The following is a 24,216-nucleotide window of genomic DNA, read 5'->3' as shown; positions in this document are numbered from 1 at the left end:
GCTGGCTGTGATTTTTTTTTTTTTTTTGTCCTTGACTTTAATTGTTTTGAATAACATTTATGATTGTATTGATTACAAAGCCTTTTTCTTCACTTACAGTTAGCTGTTCTCATATCAAATGCCATAGCACAATGTCTCCAACCATCCATCTATGACAGTATTATAAAAATAAAGAAGCTTCCATATTTGCCTCCTATTTTGTCTGTATCTTCAGAGTAAGTATTGAGTGCTCATGTGATTTCTGTTTGTAATGAGAAAATTAATGGTTTGTAAACTTTTTAGTATAAGACCAGGGACATATTTTGAAAAATAGTTATTAGGCTACAGTAGATTCAGACAAACCCACAGGAAATAATTGCTTTGTTTTATTAATGCCAAAAGCAAATACTGAAGCAAGCTGTAATTATACAACTTAAATGAAATAATTTAAATAATTAATTAATGATTAATTTAATTAATTAATGATTCCTAACCACTAAAGTATTCTTGAAAATAATTATACTATGATTTTTGATTTACAAAAATGTTTACAAAATTTTGTAGGTAATTAGTGAGCGTTACCTTTTGTACACAGAATATCAGGTTTTAGATTAAGTATTAAGATATTTTAAAGATTTTCTCAAAATTTGTCTCTCAGAATGTTAACTAAGCAGAGTAATTTTCATTTTAAGATTAAAAATATTTTTATGCATTAGAAATATTTTCAGATTTCACATGAAATCTTTATAACCTCCAGATAGTTATCAAATGTTTTTAAGAAAAATTGTATTTTATCTGTTATCTATTACCAAACCAGAATCTCTTTGTATATTCCTTAAAAATTTAGGAAGTAATTATAAATTGTGCTTTTTTTTGTATAAAATGATTACAAATTATATTTCAAACACACATCTTTAAGTTAAATAGCTTAAATGCCATAACATTTATATATTTGGATATGCACTTCTTATATTGACCTTTCAGCCATTGCTGACTAACTTGATAGTAGTTACAATGATATGGTGCATGTGTATTCATGCTACTGTATCCAATAATATAAAACTTTGATCTTTGGTCTTTACAAAGGTACAATGTTGTTATAATGGAAAATGGTTGGGAAAAACTACTTGTGGGACATTTTTTATCTCAGTTGGTTTTTCACATGTCATAGTTAAAAGTAAGTGTATATATAAGTGACTGTATCCAAAAATCAAAAAATTGAGTGGAGCCACTGTTTGATTGTTTGTTTGTTTTGAATTTTTGCTCAAGGGCTACCTGTGCTAGCTGTTCCTAATTTAGCAGTGCAAGATTAGAGGGAAGGTAGCTAGTCATCACCACCCACTGCCAACTCTTGGGCTACTCTTTTACCAACGAATAGTGGGATTGACCATCACATTATAATGCCCCCATGGCTGAAAGGGTTAGCATGTTTGGTGTGATTGGGATTCGAACCCACAACTTTGGATTACGAGTCGAATGCCTTAACACACTTGACCATGCCGTGCCCACCCCACTGTTTGATTCATTATATTAGTGATATCTCATAATATAGAAAAGAAAGGATGTTTTTATTTTATATTATAGCATTTAACTATTGATAATTTGAGTTCCTGATTTGCACAAATCTATAAACTTTCTGTTTTGACATAATAAACATCTAATTTTAACCAGTACTACAACCAGTATACTACATGACATAAAAAATTGATGTTAAAGTGTTTCGTAAATATCTCTTTTTAAATTAAATAATGTATAATATCAAATATGAATTATCTACAGTTTGATACCAAACTTAATGGCATAAATTCATAAAATAATAGTGCAATAAAATTTTGAATGCGAATCAACAAACGTGATGACTAGCCTTTTACCTGTGACCCATCATGACAGGGTTAATAATATTTCAAGTCTGTAGGATGTTTACACTTTTGTATTTAAAAAAACAAAACAGTTATACAAGTGTAATGATATTTCTTAAACTTTGACTTTTTATAACATGCATATTAATATCTTCATGCTTCAAATAAAGAAATTCACATTTTTAATGTAGCTATAGAATCTGATAGTTACACTCGCTGCTTGTGTTTATCTGATATATTGTCATATCTAAAATAGTGTATGATTATTTACAAGGAGCACAAAATTTTTTATTTGAAATCTTCAGTGTCTAAAAAATGAAGTACTAATTTTTTAATTAGTTAAGGATATTGATAGTGTTGATTCATCACTTTTTCCCATATTTTATTTTCAACAACATGCAAAGCATATGCAGTCAAATTTGTATCTTTATTATAAAAGTGCTCTAAGTGCAAAATTTCTGGAACAATGAAAAATTCTAATTGCAGACAATACATCTATAAGTCCACTTGTATTAAGCCTAACATTAGTTGAGCCTTTATTAACTATAGTAAAGAGATGAATTAACAGTTTTTTGCTTTACTTCAGATGGGGTTAAACTTTGCTGCATTATATACCATCAGTAAATAAACTTACAATATTATTCTACAACTTAATATCAGACTTTTTTAAAACTAATTTTAGTATGCTTTTAGTATGTTATTTTATGAAATGTCTGCCAATATATATTTACATCTGCCTATTGTTTACATGCATTAAATTGTAGTGTATGAATTATTATATTCAGATAAAACTGAATATTATTGTAATTGATGGTGAGGTTGATATGACTAAGACACAAATATACATTTAGGAAGAAATGTTAAGCCAAAACAGCTTTGTTTTTTGCACAGGTTGATTGGTTTCAGGAATGGATTGCCATTGGATATAAAGGTTGCAGTTAATTTAAAGGAGTTTAATAAAAAGCTTAATAAATACTTGAATGATAAGGGCTGGCATTGAGGACTACTTTTTTCAGAGTGTAGTTTAATTTAGTGGATAAGACAGCTTAGATGGATCAAAAGCTCTTTTGTTTTCCTTTACTTGTATTATGTAAGATTGCCCATGACCTGAAAAGTTATTGTAATATTTGTGTTAAAATTAATTTCCTTTTCATCTGAAATTAATTTCAATGAAAACTTTCTAAGGGAAACTACTTTAGATGATGCTTATCAAATGAACTTATGAGCTCATGCTATATGCAGTACACATTCAGAGCAAATAAATGTACCTTAAAATAATTGTTTTAATCTGTAAGTATATAAAACTTTTTCATTAGTTTTTCTTTTTGAATTTTAGGGTTTGATAAGTTATTATGATAAATATATTCTAAACCTGATTCACTTAAAGCATTTGATATTGTTTAATAAATTAATTAGTATTAAATTTGTTTATTACTTTAAGATTTGTAACATTTTTGATACATAGAACAATTACTTCATAGAAAAGTGTTCATACAGAAATGCACTAATAATTTGCCATCTTCTGTCTTAATAGATATTCCTAAGAATCTTAAAAGTGTTCATCTGACAATTTTTTTAATCACAGAGAACATGGTGTTTACGTTGAAGATATCATGGTTCGAGAAATCATCTATGTGTGGCAGGGAGTCACATATCGAGATTTAAGACAGATCCTTAAGTTAAATAAACGACTTCAATCCTTTCCTCTTGTGGATTCACCAGGTATGGTTAGGAAAACACTAGTGACACAATCACAATAATGACATTTTATATTGTTTTTTTGATAGTGATTTTCATTGTCAGGCTTTAGTATGTTGCTTATAAGTTCTTAAATTAAACCTGTGAAATATGAAATCATTGTGAGTTTTACTTTTTTTCTTTCCAGTTGAATGCAGAGCAGAACATTTTGCTTTGGGTTATAAGTATCATTTAGCTTTAAATGTCATTAAAGACACATATTTAAACATAAGATTGTTAAACCATTACATGAACATATATTGAGTATTATAGTTAATGAAAAGAAAGTAAATGTGTTGTAAAAGTACAATGCACTTAAATAAATCTTTCATAAAGCTTATTCAGGGCCAAATGGTCTTTCCAACTGAAGTTTTTTTGTCCTTTTTTAGAGATGTAACACTGTTTATTTTCAGCAATTTTTTTCATTAATTTAACTTGTTTTCTTCACAATAAAGTATTTAAGTTATTTCTGCATACAATGTTGCTTATATTCTACTAAGAGCATTTTGAACATAAAGTTTAAAGCTTAATACTTTTGAAAACACAAAAGTATTTAAAAAATATAAAAATTGTACAATCATAATCTCCATATGAAATTACCATTAGGAATGAACTAAATATAAATGTTAATCCTAATTGACACTTAGTGTACTTAAGAACATTTGAAACAAGTAATTTACAAGTTATAAAGCTCACAACTATGCAATTAATAAAAATCATAGTGTAAATGATATTGTAGGAAAAAACATGAATAAGACTATACCAAAATACTTTTAGAAATAGTTCACACACTTGTGTAAATAAATGTAATTTAAAACTTAGCAACTTTGACAAGTTGGTAAAAATAAAAGTTGTAAAAATGAACATGTATGACATTTTACCTGCATGTTGCAGCCTTACTCAGGTTTAGAAACATAACTGACCATCAGCAGAAGTACTTGTGTTTGTATTACTGAAGTATATGAAATGTGGTTGTACTTAGGTTAATGACAAGTGTATATTAAGTAATACTTTGAAATTAATCAACAACTCTTTGTGATGCAGGTAGATGATCTTGTAAATTAATAAGTATATAGAATAGTTTACGTGAAAAATAAAGATACATAAATGAAAAATCCTTTATGATGAAACATTACATAGAAGATAACTCTGTATTGTATGTATTTATATCTGTAGGTGACCCATTCTTCATGTGTATGCCTTTACTTTTATGCCATATAAATATGAAAAAAAATTATATCTGGGTCATTCTCATGTAATTTGCTTCTATGATATGTTTTGGATTTTAAAAAAATATAGTATGAATGATACACTGTGCCAAGATATTAAATAAAATTTAGATAAGCCTTTTGATTGAATTTACAATCTGTGTGCAGATTTGTTTCAAAATTTTCTGTGTTCTTGTTTGATATTTTGATTATGAAGTTATTTACTCTTTTTAGTTTTCAGTTCTGGTGGTGTCTATATATTATATTCAGTAACTGTTTTTCTGTTACTACAATTAGTATGAAAAAACTAACCAAAAAGTTTGAGATTACTCATTTTGCGTATAAAATACATAGAGAATCTGTGCAGTGAATATTACAATTAACTGGAATATTGAGTGTTTTTTACCCTTTTTGTGTGATTTGTTTGGTATTAGGAACCCTATAACCAACAAAGTAGTCCATTTATAAGTAATATGTGTGTAAATAATGTAGAAAAATGTGTTTAAAACTTGATGGACTTGTATTGGTGATCACAAGTGATAACTATATCAATAGTTTTTTGTTGTTTTTTTTCATATAGAATCTATGATTCTTCTGGGATCAATAACTCGAATTGAACTTCTTATGTTGATAAATAGTCACCTGGGACGGAAGCGTCGTCTCAGAGAAGTTGTCAAGCAGTTACCTATAGATGATAGCAGCCGAAAGAGCACTCCACATGAACAGAGAAAAACGTCAAGGTTTCAAGTGATACCTGTTGCTGGAAGTGGTCGAGTATGTTGAGTTTTATAAATTGCCATTCCTATTGTGGAAATGTGTTGTCATAAAATTGTTATATTTTATTTTAAGATCACTTCAGTTATTATATAGATTAATGTGGTATTTATTCTAATTGACAAATTTATATTCTTTGGATTCTACAGTTGTGAATGCTTAAAAATAAAAAAATGTTCTTAACTGAGTTAACAAATTAACTCCTATTAAATAATGATTGTATCTTGTTAGGGAAGTTAAACTTTCTCATTTTAATTTGAAATTTGTATTTCATTTTAAAATTATTTACAGCCTTCCCCTAAAGGATCACCACCACCATCTCCTACTTTCACTCCCAAATCTCCCAAAAAATCAATTCTTAAACCTTCTCCAATGCAGTCTCCTTATTCCACCATTACATCACAAGGTAAGAATACTACATACTAGTCATACTAAGCGTGTATTGAATATTATTCTTTAGATACAATAAATCTCATTTATTGTTCTCTCCTAGCTTATGGGGGATTTAGGCTTAAATTATTTAAATTGGTTATATTAAAGTAAATGGATAAGTTTTATAAATAAGGTATGTATAACGACATTTAAACTTAGAAATTATTTAATTTATAGCCTATAAAGTCAAAAGAAAAGAATAAAAACACCACTTTCTTAGAACAAGTTACTGATAAATACTTTATACTTTAACATAGAAATATTAAATTTCTTTTTGTTATTGTAGAGGATAACTATCGAGTTTACAGTTTGTAGTGGAAAGTGAAATAAATATGACATTGCATTGGATGAACTGTTCATTTAAATCATTTTCTTACCATTACATCATCACTTAACTGTGTAGAAAGAAGTGCATAAAGAGATCGGGTTGTGCTTATTTTGAAAAATGTGCTGTATTTTATCTTAAAAATTTTAACACTTTTAGATATATTTAAAAATTAATTCAACAGTTCCTGAAAGGATCAGTAAATACAAAAATCATTTACTTGCTAAATACTTTTAATTGCAGTGAATGATAAAATATGAATTCTACCTTTAAAGCTGAAATGTTTTAATCTTAATAGAAAGTTTCAGTTATGTGTGAATGATAAAATATGAATTCTACCTTTAAAGCTGAAATGTTTTAATTTTAATAAAAAGTGAATAATGAATGGGAACATGACATATTTACCTTAATTTTGACCAGATTCAAGATTAAGGCAGGCATTTGAAGCAGTTTTTAAGAAATCTTTGACTCTACAAGATGCAAACTCTGGTGATAAGGTAAATTATATTATCAGTGTAGTGTAACTCCTTCATAAATGTTGCAAAACGAATATCAGGACATAAGCTTGTCCATGTATTTTAGTGATAAATATATGTGAATTTTATAGCTTACAAGAAAGAGATATTGTATTTATAAAACTATTAATTTTAAGCTCAAACCTTCAAGTTATGAAAATATTTTAAAGACAAAGGAATTTCAAATTTTATACAAACTAAATTAAAATAATCAGTGATGTCGTGAAACCCACTTGTTGAGAAATTTATATGCAAAAACGGCTCGTTTGGGTTGAGAAAATATTTTACATAGAAGGTAATAACGACAATCTGGTCATCATCAGGTTCACAAAGGAAGGGTAACTGACCGAAGCTGACCACATGTTTGAAAGGGGTTGTGTAACTGTGTGTTGAAATGTAGAGGCGGTATTAGATGTTTGAATATATAATTTTATTTATTTTATTATATTAATATAGGTATAAAGGCATTCCTTTATATTGGTTTATTTTGGGTTTAAGTTGTTGTATAAGTAAGGCTTCTTTAATTTTAAAGTTTGTTTATATTTGTTTCTTTATTTAGTATTTGAGTGTTTTCCATGGTTAATGTGTTTATTTGACTTGCAGTGTTCGAAAACGTGTGAAGGTGACTTTTATGTTCTTTGAATCTGGTTTCCATTTTCACTTGTTTCTCAATATAGAAGTTGTGGCAGTTATCACATTGTATTTTATAAATAATGTTGGTGTGGTGTTTGTCAGTGTAGTTTTACATAATAGACCTAGTTTACGGGTTTTGAATAAATTTGGTATTAATTGAATGTCATATTTTGTTACTAATTTTGCCAGATGTTGGTTATTTGTTTGCTGATGTCAGGAATATATGGTATACAGCAGTATATGGTAAAGTGGTTTTTTGAATGAGCTGTATTTACTTTAGTTGGTTGATTTTGCTTTCTGTCTAGGTGTCCCTCTTTACAGAAGTTCCAACCACTGAAGCCTGCAAGATAGCCTTAGAACTCTATATCGAGACCCTAACCCAACTATAGAAATTCCCAGTAACCAGTTAGCAACCCTCATAGAATTCACCACGATAAAGACAAACTTCATGTTCAACAACCAAAACTATATACAAACAAATGGCCTAAGCATGGGCAACCCAGTATCACCAGTTCTAGCCAATATTTTTATGACACAAGTTGAAACACAAGCAATCAACACAGCATTACATCCACCACTATACTGGTACAGATATATAGATGACACGGTTATGGATTCAAATCTACAGAACACATACTTAATTTTTTCAATCACATTAACTCTATACATCCCAACATTAACTTCACATGTGAACAGGAAGAAAGCAATCAAATATCATTTCTTAACCTCAAAATTACAAGAACTGACACACAATTCAAAACAGAAATCCACCGAAAAATCACCCATACTGGACTATACATTCCTTGGGACTCAGCACATGAAACAAAACAAAACTCAACATACTAAGAAACCAAATAAACACAGCCATAAAACTATGCTCACCAGATAAAATTAACGATGAATTAGACAAAATAAAACAATACTTCATCAACATCAATAAGTTTCCTCCACAAACCGTAGAAAACATTATGCACACACACCTAGACAGAAAGCAAAATCAACCAACTAAAGTAAATACAGCTCACCAATCAAAAAACCACGAAACCATATACTGCTGTATACCATATATTCCTGACATCAGCAAACAAATAACCAACATTTGGCAAAATTAGTAACAAAATATGACATTCCAGTTAATACCAAATTTATTCAAAACCCGCACAAAACTGAGGTATATACTATGTAAAACTACACTGACAAACACCACACCAACATTATTTATAAAATACAATGTGATAACTGCCACAACTTCTATATTGAGAAACAAGTAGAAAATGGAAACCAGATTCAAAGAACATAAAAGTCACCTTCACACGTTTTGAACACTGCAAGTCAAATAAACACAACATAACCATGGAAAACACTCAAATACTAAATAAAGAAACAAACATAAACAAACGCAAAATTAAAGAAGCCTTACTTATACAACAACTTAAACCCAAAATAAACCAATATAAATGAATGCCTTTATACCTATATTAATATAATAAAATAAATAAAATTATATATTCAAACATCTAATACCGCCCTCTACATTTCGACACACAGTTACACAACCCCTTTCAAACATGTGGTCAGCTTCCGGTCAGTTACCTCTTTCTTTGTGAACCTGACGATGACCGAAGAAGGTCGAAACGTTGTTCGCTCTTCTATGTAAAATATTTTCTCAACCCAAACGAGCCATTTTTGCATTTAAATTAAAATAAAAAAGAAACTAATATAAAAGTTGCAAAATTCTCTGTTCATGGAAAAACAATGTAGTAATGACCAAGACACTTATACCTGGTGGCTAAGTTCAGGTACTTAAATATCGGTTGTCTTCTTTTCAAGGTAATTATCAAAAACGATTTCAAATAAAATAGAATATGTTAAAGAATGTTTAAGACTACACTATTCTCCATTAATTGATTGTTACTAGCTCTCTTTGTACCTACAGACACAAATTAATAGTTCAAGTATTGTTGTGTTGTTTTCTGTATTTTTTTTTTTTAAAGTTGGAGTTTAGTTTGTTCATGTATTGTTTTGTTGTGCTATTAAACACATTTCATATTTGAATTAAATAAGTAAATTTGCTTCTCTTAGTTTGTATTTAAATAACTAAATATTTAAGCAAGTTAATGTTAATGGCATACAAGCATTCATCCATACATTAACATCTGTAGTTTTAATTATTAAACATTTTTTTATGAAAATCCATATATTAGAAATTAACATGTATCTAAATAATGTCCTAAATTTAGATTTAATATAGCTGGGAGTAATCAAATTACTGTATTAACCTTTGTTGAATTGACATTTTATATCCACTGGTAGTTTGTTATGAATCGTGTTAGTTCTGGTTAAATTGTCGTTTGATTTAATAATATATGCTTTATATGTAATAATGAAATTGTATTTTATTTTAACCAGTGATATTTTAAGATTTTCTACTTGAACTATTATTGTATAATACTTTTTTTTTTTTAGTCTGATGGTAGTGGACCAACAACCCCAAATGTGCAAAAACGTGTACAATTAGTAAGTTTACAAATTATACAAGAACTTGTATTTTTCTTAGATTTTTATTTGCGATCAAGTGGTAAGAAATTGTTTAAAGTATTATCCTATAAAATTAATTGTGTAAATCATATAACTAAATGTCTTTCAATCAGAGTAAGCTATGTACTAAAAGAGAAAACTCAAAATCAATAAGGCATTCAGTATGGTTAATTAAATATACTTTTCATATGTATCTATTTATAAATATTAGAGTACATTATCTCATCAGTTTGATTACTTTGCTGTTAATGATATTTTTAGCTGTAAGTTAAGAAATAGGACATCTTAAAGTTAGTTAGGGGTTTAGTCATCTCCATTGTTTAAGAAAACAAGTCAATGAAGTATATAGCATGGAAGCTTTCAGAGGTTTCAAGTTGTAATCTAAGTTTATTTTACTTTTTCATTGCACTTGTTTGTAAATATTTTGATAGTGATGTTATATATAGAGTGAATTGCTAAAAGTTTCAGACATTTTGAACTTAGTGTTCTATTAAGATAAGCCTTGGTATAGAAAGACACTGTCTTCTGTGACAGTCTTCCATGTAAACTGAGTATTTTCCTTGATTCTTCTTAATAAGCTTAGTATCTTCTGTTACTCTTCCATGTAAGCTGTGTGTCTTCTGTGGTTGTGTTAACTGTTTATTAATGGAGTCTTGGCCATTTATTTGATTATGATGGAAAAACATTAGAAATGTTATACTTTGCTCACAAAGTTATAAGTTCATATTGCTGGCTTATTTATCATATTAATTAGGTATAGTAATACAGAAATAAAATCTTAGTTTTAGAAGCTTGAGACCTTATTTTATAAAATGAGCTAAATTGTTAGTTTAGTTATGGTATTTTATTCAAAAAATTTAATGAACCAATTGTTTAATTGTGTAATGTGGAATGTTACTAAATGATGTAAGAATAAACTTAGCATTTGAGTTTTAGGAAGAATAAAAAACAATATCATGATGCAGATATTTTTAAGATAACATTTAGTAATTTTGGTATTTGTGTTTGTTAAAATTTGTTACTTGAGCTAAATTGGGTACAGAGTACTATGAAAAATAACATTTAATATGATTATACCCTAGGCTGTGAGAATTTCAATTGTCTTAGTTGATTCAAAGCATAAAATTCAGTGTTTTTGTTGAAACATTTTATTTTATAACCAAGTTACAGTTATATTCAAATATTTATGCAGCCAAAAGAACGAATAATAGACATGTCACCTGAAGAGGTAAGTATTAAGCATTTTCTCTACTTAATGTGTATAGTTAATATTTATATACATGATGGAGTAAAAGTGTCTGCTCAATTATTATTTAGAACATATCAATAATTTATCAGGTTTTAATTGTCTTCATAACATTTTCCATAGTACCAATTTTATAGTAACTTTTACCTAATTCTGTTATACACATTACTAATATAATCTCTTTCTAGAAGTACAAATTTTCAGTAAAAATAAAATGAGAATATTCAGGAATTTAATTATTTGTACAAACAAAATTACATGCATGAGTTCTATAAAAAAACGTGTTGATGATTTGGTTATGTTTAACAGAAAACTACTTTCATTTAAAGCTATAATAATATATGAGACAGTATAACTTAATTATTCTACTTTAATGTAACAAACACATCAATATTCAATTGATGATAATTTTCTGGTTTAGTTTTTTTTCCACAACTCAGCATCACATTAGTTTTGATGTATTAGTTTCCATTTTTATAAAGATATGTTATTCTGATAAACTGATGTAGTTAAAAGTATTCACAAAGTGCATATTATGGAAATGTTATGTGGAATATTAAAATAAATAATGCAAGTTAACATATAAAACAAGATGTTCATTGACAGTAGTGTAAATTGTAGCTTACTGACAAGCAGTTAAACTCATCAAATTGGTTGCTATGTCTACATAGGATAACAATCAAGCAGAGGATAAAATAATACTGTACTTTCAAGTCAGACTAGGGTTCAAATGCGATATTTCACAATTCTCAAGTTACCCACATGCCTCACAGTGAAATTTTTACTTTTGTTCTGTCTTAGCAGGAGGGAAGTGGCCAAAAAAACCCTTTAAAACTTTTAGATTTGAAAGCACAAATTTTTGTTTTACCACATTTTTAATATTGTAGTTATGACAATCCTATCATTAGCCAATATGGATTGATGGAGATGTAATGATTTAATTTTTTTTCTTTTTTTAATGTGGAAGTGATGACTTGGATATGATTATAAGTATCATCAGGGCTTGCATACTGAAATCTTTGTTATCACACCCAAAATGAAGGATTTATTAGTGGAAATAGAGTTGAATTGATGAAAGCTTCTATAAAATAACTGTTTCTGTTTGTAAACTTTTCTCCCAAGGAAAGGATTAGTGTTATATTTACAACCTCTGTATATCTGACTAACAATGATTTATATGAAATTTAGAAAAGTTATCTAAATATTCTTTATTACAGATATGTTCTAAGCTAGTTGTGTAACAGTAACATTAACAGTTACTTTGACTTTGCATGTAAATATTTTGAAATGACAAGCTGAGAGATGTCATTCCCCTGTCAACAATCTGTGTTGTAAAATAATGTGGGCTGTTCTCTATGTTAAAGTACTTTTCTTGTACGTGGGAGCTTTTGACCTTCTTACCAGACAGAGCCTTCATTGCATACCAGTGTATAGTTGTTTAGTGAAAAGTGGTAAGAGAACCAAGATCCCACAAATAAAAGTATTTTAATGTATAGAACAGTTTGTGTATAATTCTACATATTAATTTATCCATGTTATAAGTCTTAAAAATCAACCTGTTTTTATAAGAACTGACTTTGCTTACAATTTCCAAGTTCAAATACCATTTTTTTGATGTGTGGTTTAATGTGATTTTTATATTTTTTATCATAAAGTATTTGTAAAATTAGTGAGTTGAAAGAAGTATTTATTTTTAATCAGCAACTAGCATGGGAAGAAAATCAACTTAGTCAGCCTGTGGATTTCACCAAATGTCACATTGATCCATCACCATTTCAGCTTGTGGAAAAGACATCCCTTATCAAAGTAATGTTTTGAAGTTATGGTATCAGTAAAAGCTGAAATAATGATTTTATTTTTACAGAATACTTTCTAATAAAAGTTTATTTAAGAATAAGTAATCAAACAGGTAAAATATTGTAGTGTATAATATGTATTAGCATTTAAAGTACTACCACATTATCTTAGTAACTGTGGTCCTTGACCAACTTATTATACAGCCAATTCATTCATAGTTGATTCCTTAAACTCCTTTAGCTGAAGACTTAATTTGGTGATTTGACTTGAAATATTTGAAGTAACTGTCAAATTAAACTTAAAAATGAAAGATAGTGACTATTATTTTCTTATTCTTAAAATAAATATTTAAAGTTAATTTAGTAGCAATTATGGCCTTTGATAATTCCATACAAATTGTTTCAAACAAAATTTTAAAAGATTGGTGAGAAAAAAACAGCAAAAGTTCGAATATGAAACATATGAAAGATTAAACAATCTTGTTCATAGGATATCTTATGTTTATGATTTAATATGTAACAAAAACCGTATTTCATTGTCATTAAAACAAGAATCAAAAATTAAGGTAATTATAAAAAGACTTCATTTTGTGTACCAAAAAATACTTCATTGTGTTTCATATCATAATAATAGGCTCTGAAAGATTAGAACAGTAGAAGATTCCTTTGAATGTGTCCCCTTGTGGGACAACAGTAAGTCTTTTGGTTTACAATGCTAAGATTAGGAGTTTGATTTCCCTTGGTGGACACAGCATATATCCAGATGTGGCTTGGCTATAACAACATGCATGCACATGTACACACATCTTTCAATACAAAACTTCAATATTGATTCAAGTTTCTTCATAGCTTAAGTTTCTTTGGAGTTTTTAACACACGGAATGTCAACTTATTATTATTTTTTGTTACTAATACTTTATGTGCAGGTTCATTCTCTCTTCTCTATGCTTGGGTTAAATCATGCTTATGTCACAGCTATTGGACGATTGATTGGTGTCGTAGCTTTGAAAGAGGTAAGTGTGTGATACTGAAAGTATATAGGTTAATTATATGAAAGTTTATCCCAGATAAAGTTTCAGTGTGACTACTTTTCCTTTTTAGGGTTGTGTAAGCACTAATGATCACATTTTAAATGTAAATTTCCTCTTCTGGTCATAAAAGTAATTAGATAAGAGAAAATGTATGTAAAATGTAGTTGTTTTTTTTGTTTGTAAATATTTCTTTGTAGATAAATAATCCTTACATTTTTGGCATGTTAGTCTTGTTACAAAAAGCACAAAGCTGAAAGGTCACTCCATGTTTAAACATTGTTATGTGAACTTTTGGTACATCAGTCTATTTTTAATTGATATATAATATACTCTTCCATTGTATAAAGTAAAGTAGTTACAGTATATTTATACAGCCTGGTGAAATCTAACACTACCAGCTTACATTAAGTGTTTTAATAATTGTTGAATTTCAACAAAATGTCGAGACTTGGAAATATATGTCAAAATTGCAAAAGTTTCAAACTATATAAATGTTTGAATTTAAGTTGTCAGTCATCACTATAAACACACAAAATTAAATATATACAGGTAAACTTCATGGTCTAATGTTACTTATGGTTACCACATAAGAACCTCATCATCTTTTTTTTCCTCAGTCTAGTACTATTTTATAATAAGTTAACTTAGTATTCCAAAAATTGTCTAATTCAGTGTATAGAATTTTGTCATAATGACTACAAAGCACATTCACACCAACAGTACATTTGTTAATTTGTTTGCACTGTTTTGCTTTATGTGAAATGTAAGACCAATTCCTAGAAATACTTTAGATAATCTGGGAAAAAGCACATTTCTTTCCTACAAAATTAAATTCATTTTATTTATTTTTGTAATCTGTACACTGAACAATATATTTCTGATATGGTACTTATCCTCTTTTACAAGATTAGTTATCTTCATTCAGTGCTGTCCTCTGTGTGTATATACTTTTTTGTTATACATGCTACAAGTTTTGCATTCTCTCCTTGTTGGAAGATTAACTTCCAACATATCTTTTACGTAAGTTATCATACATTGTCTATTAACCAATAGTAGCATAGTGTGCTCACGTAATGCTCATGACTCTCTCTACATTTCTTCACCAAACCTTCACTTGTTTGGCAGCTTTCGAGTACAGACATTTTGTTTTCTACATTGCGACTTCTTGTGTGACACACTGAATTTAGTTTGAAGTGTTTTTAAATTTTCGTCGTATAGTACCACGTTTCTACTCAGTTTATTGTTGTTGTTTTCCTGCACTTATCCTTTTGTGTAGTATAGTCAATTATAAAATCTGAAATCAACTTTACCACTTCAGGGGTCACACCAATAACAACTCGCATCTTAGGCCTAAGGTACAGGTGACCTGATAGTAGATCTTTCTGGTTTTCTCCACTGGAAGATTGAATGCCACTTGGCTCACCCTTTGTCTTCTGAAGTTGACCATACTCCTTTTAAATCAGCTGACTTTCTTCAGCAGGATGTTGATTTTGATTGTCCTTCCTCGTTGTGCATATATTCTATCCTGAATATTCCAGTACAACTTTCTTGGTTTTCATGGATTTTGTATCTCAGGTTTGTAATGTTTTGTCTCTTTTCCTTATTTCTTGTTCCCTTCATTCCTTTCTGTTGCATGAGCATTCTACTCAACCCTTTATTTTTCTTTCCCATCCCAATATTTGCATTAATGCTGATCACTTTCTCTCCCAGTTAGTGATGAGATCAGTGTGCATCCTCATGCTAGCCTCTAAGCTAGCCTGCTTTGCTTACCATAGGGCAGAATGTTCTTTTGTTGGTTTCCTTGTTGTATCTTTGGGGGGACTTCAGAAACTAATGTTAACCTCATACATGCCCAATATTTTCACTTTTGTGTTACCTTTCTCAGATACCCTTCATCTTCTCTCTTCCACTTTGGCCCATATTTCTGTTTTAGTTTTGTCATTATACATATGGCTTCTTTGTTGTTGGGACCTTATAGGTAGGGAATCTATTCAAACTTGAATTAATTTGCCTTCCATTTATCTCAGGGACTTGTGTCTTGCTCCTTTTCTTTGACATGATACCTGATAATATGAATAGCAGATAACATCCTCCTGTCAACAGTCCATCTTTTCAACTTTTGTAGCCTTTTTGTCTCGACTTGAACCTTCCATGCCTTCTAATTCTGTCTTCCATTCTTTATCAATTTCTTTCAATCAAGACCCATGCTAACATATTCATGTCTGTCATCTCCTGCATCAGTGACTATCCTGTAGGTTCAGGGCTTATAAGAGCTCAATTGTTAGATTTTCTTCCTTGCTGGCTACTCTTTGTCAAGGATCAGTGTGTGCGACAAAAGTTCTTTCAAAGGGTCTTGTTCTCACTTTTTATTTCCCCTTTTCTCATTTCTGCACAACCTGTTTACTGTCCCTGTTAAAGGTGATTCAGGAGTTGAATTTTACTCCTGTTTTTTTGTGGTCCTCAAGAAAATCAGGTACTTCCCAACTGGATATATTTTCCACAAGCCTTAAAACCCTGTTGCTCTTCTTTTGGTCACCTGTTCCATGTCTTCAGGTGCTACATGTCAATGCTTTCAGCCAATATTGGTGTCACAAATACTTTTATGTGTACCCCTCCCATCTGCTTCATCATTTATCTGGTACACTCCATTCCTTGTCAGGTTCTCCTGACTGCACCCCATTGACAAACAAAGCCCTGGCTTTTGAAGCTCCAATGCCTACTCCTCTCACCACCTGTCCCTTTTCCACTGTTTTTGTCTCAACCTCAGTCCCCTGCTGTTCATCCCAATCTCCCTGTCCTGCTTGACTTTCATCTGGTCTTTGGAAAGATGATCTGGCTTCATGTGTCAAGACATCTCCTTGTTAGCTGCTTTCATTTATCCAACCTCCATGAAAGTTTATTCAGGCAAATGGAAGATTAACAGAGGCCTACCAGGCATCTTCCCCTTCTGGATTTGGACATTAATATAGTTCTCCATTCCTGACTCTCCCTCCATTTGAATCACTTGTCCATAGCTCTGTACCTCTGCTTTGGCCACCTTACAGTCTGCTGGAAGGTTATCTACCTCATGATAAATGCTTAATAAATATGTTCATTCTGGACCATATCATCCATGGACTGCATGGGTAAAGTAGAAGGTTGCTTTTTCTTGCCATGCCTGGAGTGAAGGTCTTGGTATGGTGTTTTTTCAAAATAGGGTGTCATGGTCACCTATTGCACTATTTCTGGTGAGGTCCTTCAGATTCTCTAATGCATTTGTACCCTCTTCTCTGTGTGGAGTATAAGAGTCTTTACCACTTTCCAGTTCCAAGCTGCTGGGATGGTAGATGGAGTCTTGCTTCAGAATGGTTTACACTAAACAATTGGCTATAACCATTCAGTTGAGAGTAGGGCAGTGGTGTTCTGCTTGTGTAGATGTGATGTGGCTTCCTTAGGGTTTGTTCTGTCCCCTCATTGGTGGACACGATCACCTTATCACAACACATGGAGTTGACCTGCCTTCTTCCTGGCTGATGTGGCCTTCATATACCATATATAATACCATGAAGATGATTCATCACCTTCATGGTTTACAAGGCCTGCTATTATTTATTTCCAGATAAAGTGATTAATCTGTCACCTTAAGGTTAATGTGGCTTCCTGTTACATATTCCATACCACCTGTAATTCATCTGACACACATACAATTCACTGTGTTTGATTGGGAGCAATTATCCTACCTTTACATGGATCTTGGTTTCCAGGCATTGAGGTGTTGGATGTAAGTGAATCAATCAACATGAGTCTTTGCACTAGTTGATTCCATCCTTTTGATGCTGGATGGCTAGTCCTTAATTGTTGTAGGGTGTTGATTCTTGTGTTCTACCCAGGAAATGGTTCAAATTGTAATCTTCAATTCTTGGGATGGAGAGAATCCTCATCGTTACCGTTTCATGGATTTGGTTCCACCTAGAGGAGGTTTTGGTTGTAGTTGACTTGCCATATATGATCTTATACAAACTAGTCACTCTATACCTTACAATGACATTGTGTTTTATGCATTTCTATGCAGGGCAAAAAGTATATCTGGCTCAGAAGTGGTGCAGTTCCTTTAGTCTGATCTCTGGAGTTCTTTCTCTTATGATCATTGGTATCCTTCAGACACTTCCAGGGATTCTTCTATTGTTACCTTACACCTGTCCCTCCTTCTTCTCAGTGTGGGATTCTAGCTAATCTTGTGAGAAGAGGTTAATTTTCTTATACTGAAAATGTATTTCTGATAGGTACTTGCCTCCTCTCATTCTTCCCACCCTTCCTCCCCACCTTTCTGGTGCTCACACCTTCTATCAAACTTCGAAGTGAACGTGCAGTGGAGGAGTGTGGTGAGAGTCTATTCCAACAAGGGAAGAATGCAAGGCTTGTGGCAAGTATAAAGAAAAGATTTGCACAGAGAGGGCATCACTTAATGAAAACAGCTAATCTTGTAAAAGGGGTAAGTTCTTATTGGATATACATTTTTATTTTAGGAAAATTATAACTTTTAAATTTACCAATCCTATCATTTTAACATATATTAAAAGTAAGCTATCAATTCATTCAGTACACTTTTATTTAAAAAAAAATAGATCAAAACATTCAAGTTTCTCAGTACACATCTAACTAGATTCAGCAAAACAGTCAGGTTTCTTCATAAAATTCTAAAAATAAAGTACTCAAGTTTCTCAGTACACTTCTAACTAGATTCAGCAAAGCATTCAGGTTTGCCAATTAACTTCTAACTAGAAACAACAAGACAATGAGGTCATGTTGATGTTCTGTATTTTATTCATTGATTTGGATGTAATCTTAGCCTTTCCAGATAAATTTTAGTGTACTGATTATAGATATCTAACTTCGTCTTTCAGTGGTTATTTGTTCGTTTGTTTTTGAGTTTTGTGCAAAGCTACTCGAGGGCTATCTGCACTAGCTGTCCCTAATTTAGTAGTGTAAGACTTGAGGGAAGGCAGCTAGTCATCACCACCCACCACCAACTCTTGGGCTACTCTATTACCAATGAATAGTGGGATTGACCATTACATTATAATGCCCATGGCTGAAAGGGCAAGCATGTTTGGTGTGATGGGGATTCAAACCCACAACCTTCAGATTATGAGTCGAATGCCTTAACCCACCCGGCCATGCCAGGCCATTTCAGTGGTTGTAAACAGTATCCTTTCCACATTAACTTCAATACATTAGTTTGCAGGAAATTACAATAGGACAGGTATTTTTAATTTGTTTTTGGTGGTTACAATGTCTGTCAAATTGACCAACATTGTATTGTTACAGAAGAAAAATTAGCAGATAAAATATAGTTTTATTGAAAACAAATATTTGAAATGTCTGCAGGAAGTTTTATAGATTATGCAAATGAAATTTGAAATTTTTGAGATGAAGAAAAGTATTTTTAACCTTAATGTAAAAAATACTCCACGTGGACAAATCTTTTTTTAGCTTATTAAAAATACTTTATGTGAAAGACTTACAAAGTTTACTAAAAACATGTCTTATTTTGTGAAGATAAACATACTGTATTAAAAGTTAGTAGAATCATAACTATAACAAACTTAAATGAACACAGAGGTCAAATTGACTGAGCCTGTGTTGTGAAAGTTCTGAAATACACAAGATATAAAATATCCAGTTTTGATAGATTTTTTTTTTCACTGAAAGTATGGAAAGCTTATTTGATATAAAAATAAAAATATACTGTCATGTTTTTTGGTTTTTTTCAACTTAGGTACACTGATTGATCTTTAAAACCTACAAGTATGCATGAAATTTGGTATAAATATAGACCACTTTTCCAAGTTATTCCACAAAATAGCTTAGTTTTGTGACCAAGCTATTTGCATGTGTTTACACAAAATGTCATGAGCTTTCAGTCTAAAATTTTTATTACAGCTTCAACTAAAAATAAAGGGAGACATATTTTAGTTTTTTGCCATTTGTATTACAAACTGCTGATTTTAGAGTAACAAAACTATAGTGTGAAAGCATATGCAGGTACACAAGTAATAGTTAGGCCAAGCAATTTACATTAATAGTTTATAGACCAAGCTTTCAAAAGAATCAAATGGATGGCTAGTTATTGATGATTATTCATTGGCAACCTTTGAACACAAATTAACTAAATTTTATGAAATTCTCTTAATTAAAGGGTGTTAGCATTTTAGCAATACTTGATATTATCTTAAGCAATTAGAGTAAATAATGATGCTTGATGTGACTGTACCAAGTGCAGCAACTTACTATAACAAATTGTTAATCTAGTTTTCATGGAATTACTATAAAGGATATTACTATAAATTCAAAAAAAATATGGTTGATTCTGCAAAGTATTGGTACATTTCAAATAATATGGTTATGATCCTAAAGCTAATGTTGGTTACTATCAAGTTCCAGTTTCTTACTTGGTGTGTTTTGACAAAGTCATATCTAACCAAAAAATACTTTAAGTATAAAACAAAAAAAGGTGTGACCAAAAGATAATTTAATTTGCCTGATGAACAAACAAATGAATATTTGCTGTAAAATTGTTTTTATCAATGTTATAAGTGTAGTTGCCAGTTTGGCAACTGATTTTCATTTCATTACTTTGAGTTGCATGTTCAATTCTTTTTTGGCTACACCTTTTTTTTTGACACTTAGTGTTTTTGATTAAATCTAAAATTCTACATGTTTGGATGAGAAGTTAAGCTGGTAATCTGTGGTTTTAAATTGTTAATTTGCACAAAATTCACGTGAAGTACATCCTGTGAGAACATTTACTTAAGTTATATGAAAATGAAGGGAATTACAAAATACACTTTAATGTTGAAAGTTTTCATAAGGTTATTTTCTTTTAATCTCAGGTTCGACTAGCTATCGAAAATTTACATAGTGGAATGTTTACTCGGGTTGTGGAAGTAGAGAATGGAACAGCATCCTCTGAACCTCCATCTGAAACTCAATCAGAATCAGAGGATGGTCCTGAAAACAATTCAAATGCAGAACATAATAATGATTCAACAGCTACTCGAAAAGCATCTATAGTATGAGTAGAAGAACGTATTGTTAGGTACTTAATTAGTTTCAACTGTATTGTTAGAAAGCTGCTGTTTCACCATGAACTAGAAAATATTTACAAGCTTCAAACATCACAGGGATAAAATCAAAATTTCAAATTGTAAATGTAATAGATGATCATGCATTGTTACTTAATTTCATGTTTTGAAGTTTGAATGTTTTGTATTAGAAAGGTTTTGGTTAGAAGGTAACCAAAGCATCTGACATACAATTCCAATTTTTACAGAAATATTTCTCATTAATACAGTTCTTTTTTCATTTCATTTGCTTTTAAACTTTTACAGACCTTTCAGTAAATATTTAATCGTGTTTTTAAAATGTTAAGATTTGTCTTGTGTCATAAAATTTCCAGGAAATACAAGATGAGTCACTGTATGAAAGTACTGTTAGGAATGAGGTTAACTAAATAGATTAAAAAAAATTAAACACTGATTTGTGTTACAATGTCATTTGAATTTAATTCTAAGTTTTCATAATGAAAGAAGGTGAGAAAATATAGGTTCAATTGTTTGACCAGCTATAATATTGTGAGCTCATGGAATGGATTAAATCATGATGCAAGCTCATTATGAAGGAATTTTTATCTTGTTCAAAACCTAATCATAATTTTATATATTTATATATTTAAAATATTAAAACTTTAACCCGAACATTTCTTTTGTCCAAACTAAACGTGGGTATTTCAATCAGAATTCTATCTTTATAAAATCAATACAATAGTAATAATTTTATCAAAAAGTAGATATGCAATTGAAGATAAGATTTTTTTTAAGTTAAGAGTATATTTTATTCTGCAAGAAAGACATTTTTAAACAAGGTGATATAATTTTCAGGTGTGCTTTTATTTTATAGAAAAAAGGCATCAACAATTTCCTTGTATTTATTAAATAAGGTAATTTTTTTTCATGTTTCACTCAATTGTGATAAAAACGAAATAAAGTTTTTATTTAATTTTTACAATATGTTTGGAGTTTCATTTCTACTAATAAGCAAATCAGTTATTTATTTTTTGTCACACTTTTTAACTAATCATTTATTATTTTATTCCCATAATGCTATTAAGTTTATGTTGTCCAGTATTTTTGATGAAAGATACTGTACTTTATATAAATTACTTGACTACCCAATGCTATTTTTTATTACTATTGATTGATATTTAAATATAATTTTTACAAAGTTGCAAAAAAACAAAAAAATATGTTCAGATAGTTCACTGTAGCTACTCTTAGAGAAAATGAATGCATCTTGGTTTTTTCTATGCAGTTGTCTTACTTCTCAGCTTATTTAAAATATTATTCATGTTCAACTCGAGTAGCTGAAATTGGCACTACCATCAGACGTAAGTTAATGATGATGTGTGAAATATATATTTGACAACAGGAAAAACTTTTTCACAGACATAATTTTATTTCTAGCACTAGTCCAGGTTAAGGATAAAAGAGGGACCCTAAAATGTACATAAGGAATTTCCTATCCAACTTTCTCTGACAGCTGCTTATAAACACCACTTATTTTTCCTCAAAAATTAGTGACACCACTGAAAGTGCAAAAAATTATGTTCGTGTGTGTGTGTGTCTTTATAGCGAGCCTACATCTGGCTATCTGCTATGCCCACTTGGGGAATTTGAACTCCTAAATTGTAAATCCATAGTCTTACCACAGTCTCATTTTCTTGTAATCTACATTCCTAGATATTTTACTTCATCACAATCAATATATACAAAACAAATCAAACTTGAAAACTGGTTCATGTTGTTGATATCTGACTAGTTGTCAACCATTGTCATATATATATTAACAGTGGTACCTGTCAGAGCATTCAACTGTCTCCTGAAAATGGCAACTGCTTCCAGTGCTGCATTTCTTTCAAGGAAAGCTCAACATTCACTTGAAATGACAGATAAACAGGAATGAATAATTTTGATGCAAAAGTTTTGTTTTACAAACAGGATATTCTACATTAAATTGTTATGAATTTACCACACCATTATTCACATTTCAAAATGTAACATAAAAAAAAGAAAAGATATTTGTACATTATTGTTGAGCAGCTCTAAACATGGCTGAAATGCTCAACAATTACTTTTGATGGTGGACAGTTATCACCATGGCTATGGTTCTGGGTTAAACTGAAAGTGCAACACAATCTTTTAAAACTCCATTAAATTGTTTTAATTGGTAGATGAACTTAAACTTTTCCCATCATCTGAAACAGGTACTTTTTTGTAATATTTGTTATACACTTCCAAGGCCTCACAATAATATAGAACATAAGCAATACAAATTACAAGATGTAGCTTTGCTTACATATGTCAAACAGCTGCTGTAATTTTCCACCCATTGCTTGAGAAAGTCATCTGATAATAGCAAATGTTCATACTTTTTAATATTTGGGATTTGCTATTTTTGCTAAGAAGTAAATGGTTCTTACAGATGCAACCATTGCTTCCTGTTGCAAATATATTTCTCAGTTAACTGTTGAACAAGTAAAGTACTAACTGTTTGAATTGCTCTTTTAAGACCCTCTTTACGAAGCTTAAGCATTACTTGAATATGATATGTTTGTCATATTTCAAATGTTAGTCGAGCTTCCTGGTATTCCTAGTTTCTTTTCAAAAGTTGGTTAGAGGAGGACTTAATATAAAAGTTCCCTGTTTTGTGTAGAACATATATAATCATTCTTCACAAGTTCTTGGCAGAGCTTACAAAACACTTCTCCATAACATGTAACAAAAACAGCCATCTATATTTACCATCCAATTTCTTCTGGCATTTAACCAACATAGATAAAGAGGGTAAAGAAGTCGCAGCATCAAGAGCTGTAACGTTCAAGCTAATACATTAGAGAAGATACAAGAATGATATTTATGGCAGAGAAGTGGATTTGCAAGTGATGGAGCTAATCTTCACCCTATAGTAACTCAATCCAATTGATCATAGATTTCATTGTTAAACAGAAACTGAGACTTCTTAGTGGCATGCTTACAAGTACTTGAAACGTGTTTTCGAAATCAACTTTGGTCATTATCATTATGGTGGCCTGACATGGCCAAGCGC

General features: G+C 30.5%; 1 protein-coding gene across 5 annotated transcripts in view; it reads left to right on the top strand.

The window, feature by feature from the left end:
* LOC143230474 (chloride channel protein 2-like) overlaps positions 1–22,116 on the top strand; it is a 66,584-nt gene extending 44,468 nt beyond the window's left edge. For 4 of the 5 annotated variants that reach the window (XM_076464107.1, XM_076464106.1, XM_076464105.1 and 1 more), the window contains 10 exons: positions 100–215; positions 3,424–3,560; positions 5,364–5,557; positions 5,849–5,963; positions 6,735–6,811; positions 9,929–9,979; positions 11,193–11,228; positions 12,948–13,052; positions 13,969–14,055; positions 20,946–22,116. In XM_076464107.1, coding sequence (XP_076320222.1) covers positions 100–215; positions 3,424–3,560; positions 5,364–5,557; positions 5,849–5,963; positions 6,735–6,811; positions 9,929–9,979; positions 11,193–11,228; positions 12,948–13,052; positions 13,969–14,055; positions 20,946–21,131 — 1,104 coding nt within the window. In that variant the 3' untranslated portion in view covers positions 21,132–22,116. The other variant, XM_076464108.1, reaches the window with a different exon arrangement.
* Positions 22,117–24,216: the final 2,100 nt, after the last annotated feature.

This window comes from Tachypleus tridentatus, chromosome 10, assembly GCF_004210375.1.
Source record: "Tachypleus tridentatus isolate NWPU-2018 chromosome 10, ASM421037v1, whole genome shotgun sequence".
Taxonomy (NCBI): domain Eukaryota; kingdom Metazoa; phylum Arthropoda; class Merostomata; order Xiphosura; family Limulidae; genus Tachypleus; species Tachypleus tridentatus.
Note: the sequence above shows the minus strand (reverse complement) of the source record. Positions and strands in the feature narration are given on the sequence as shown.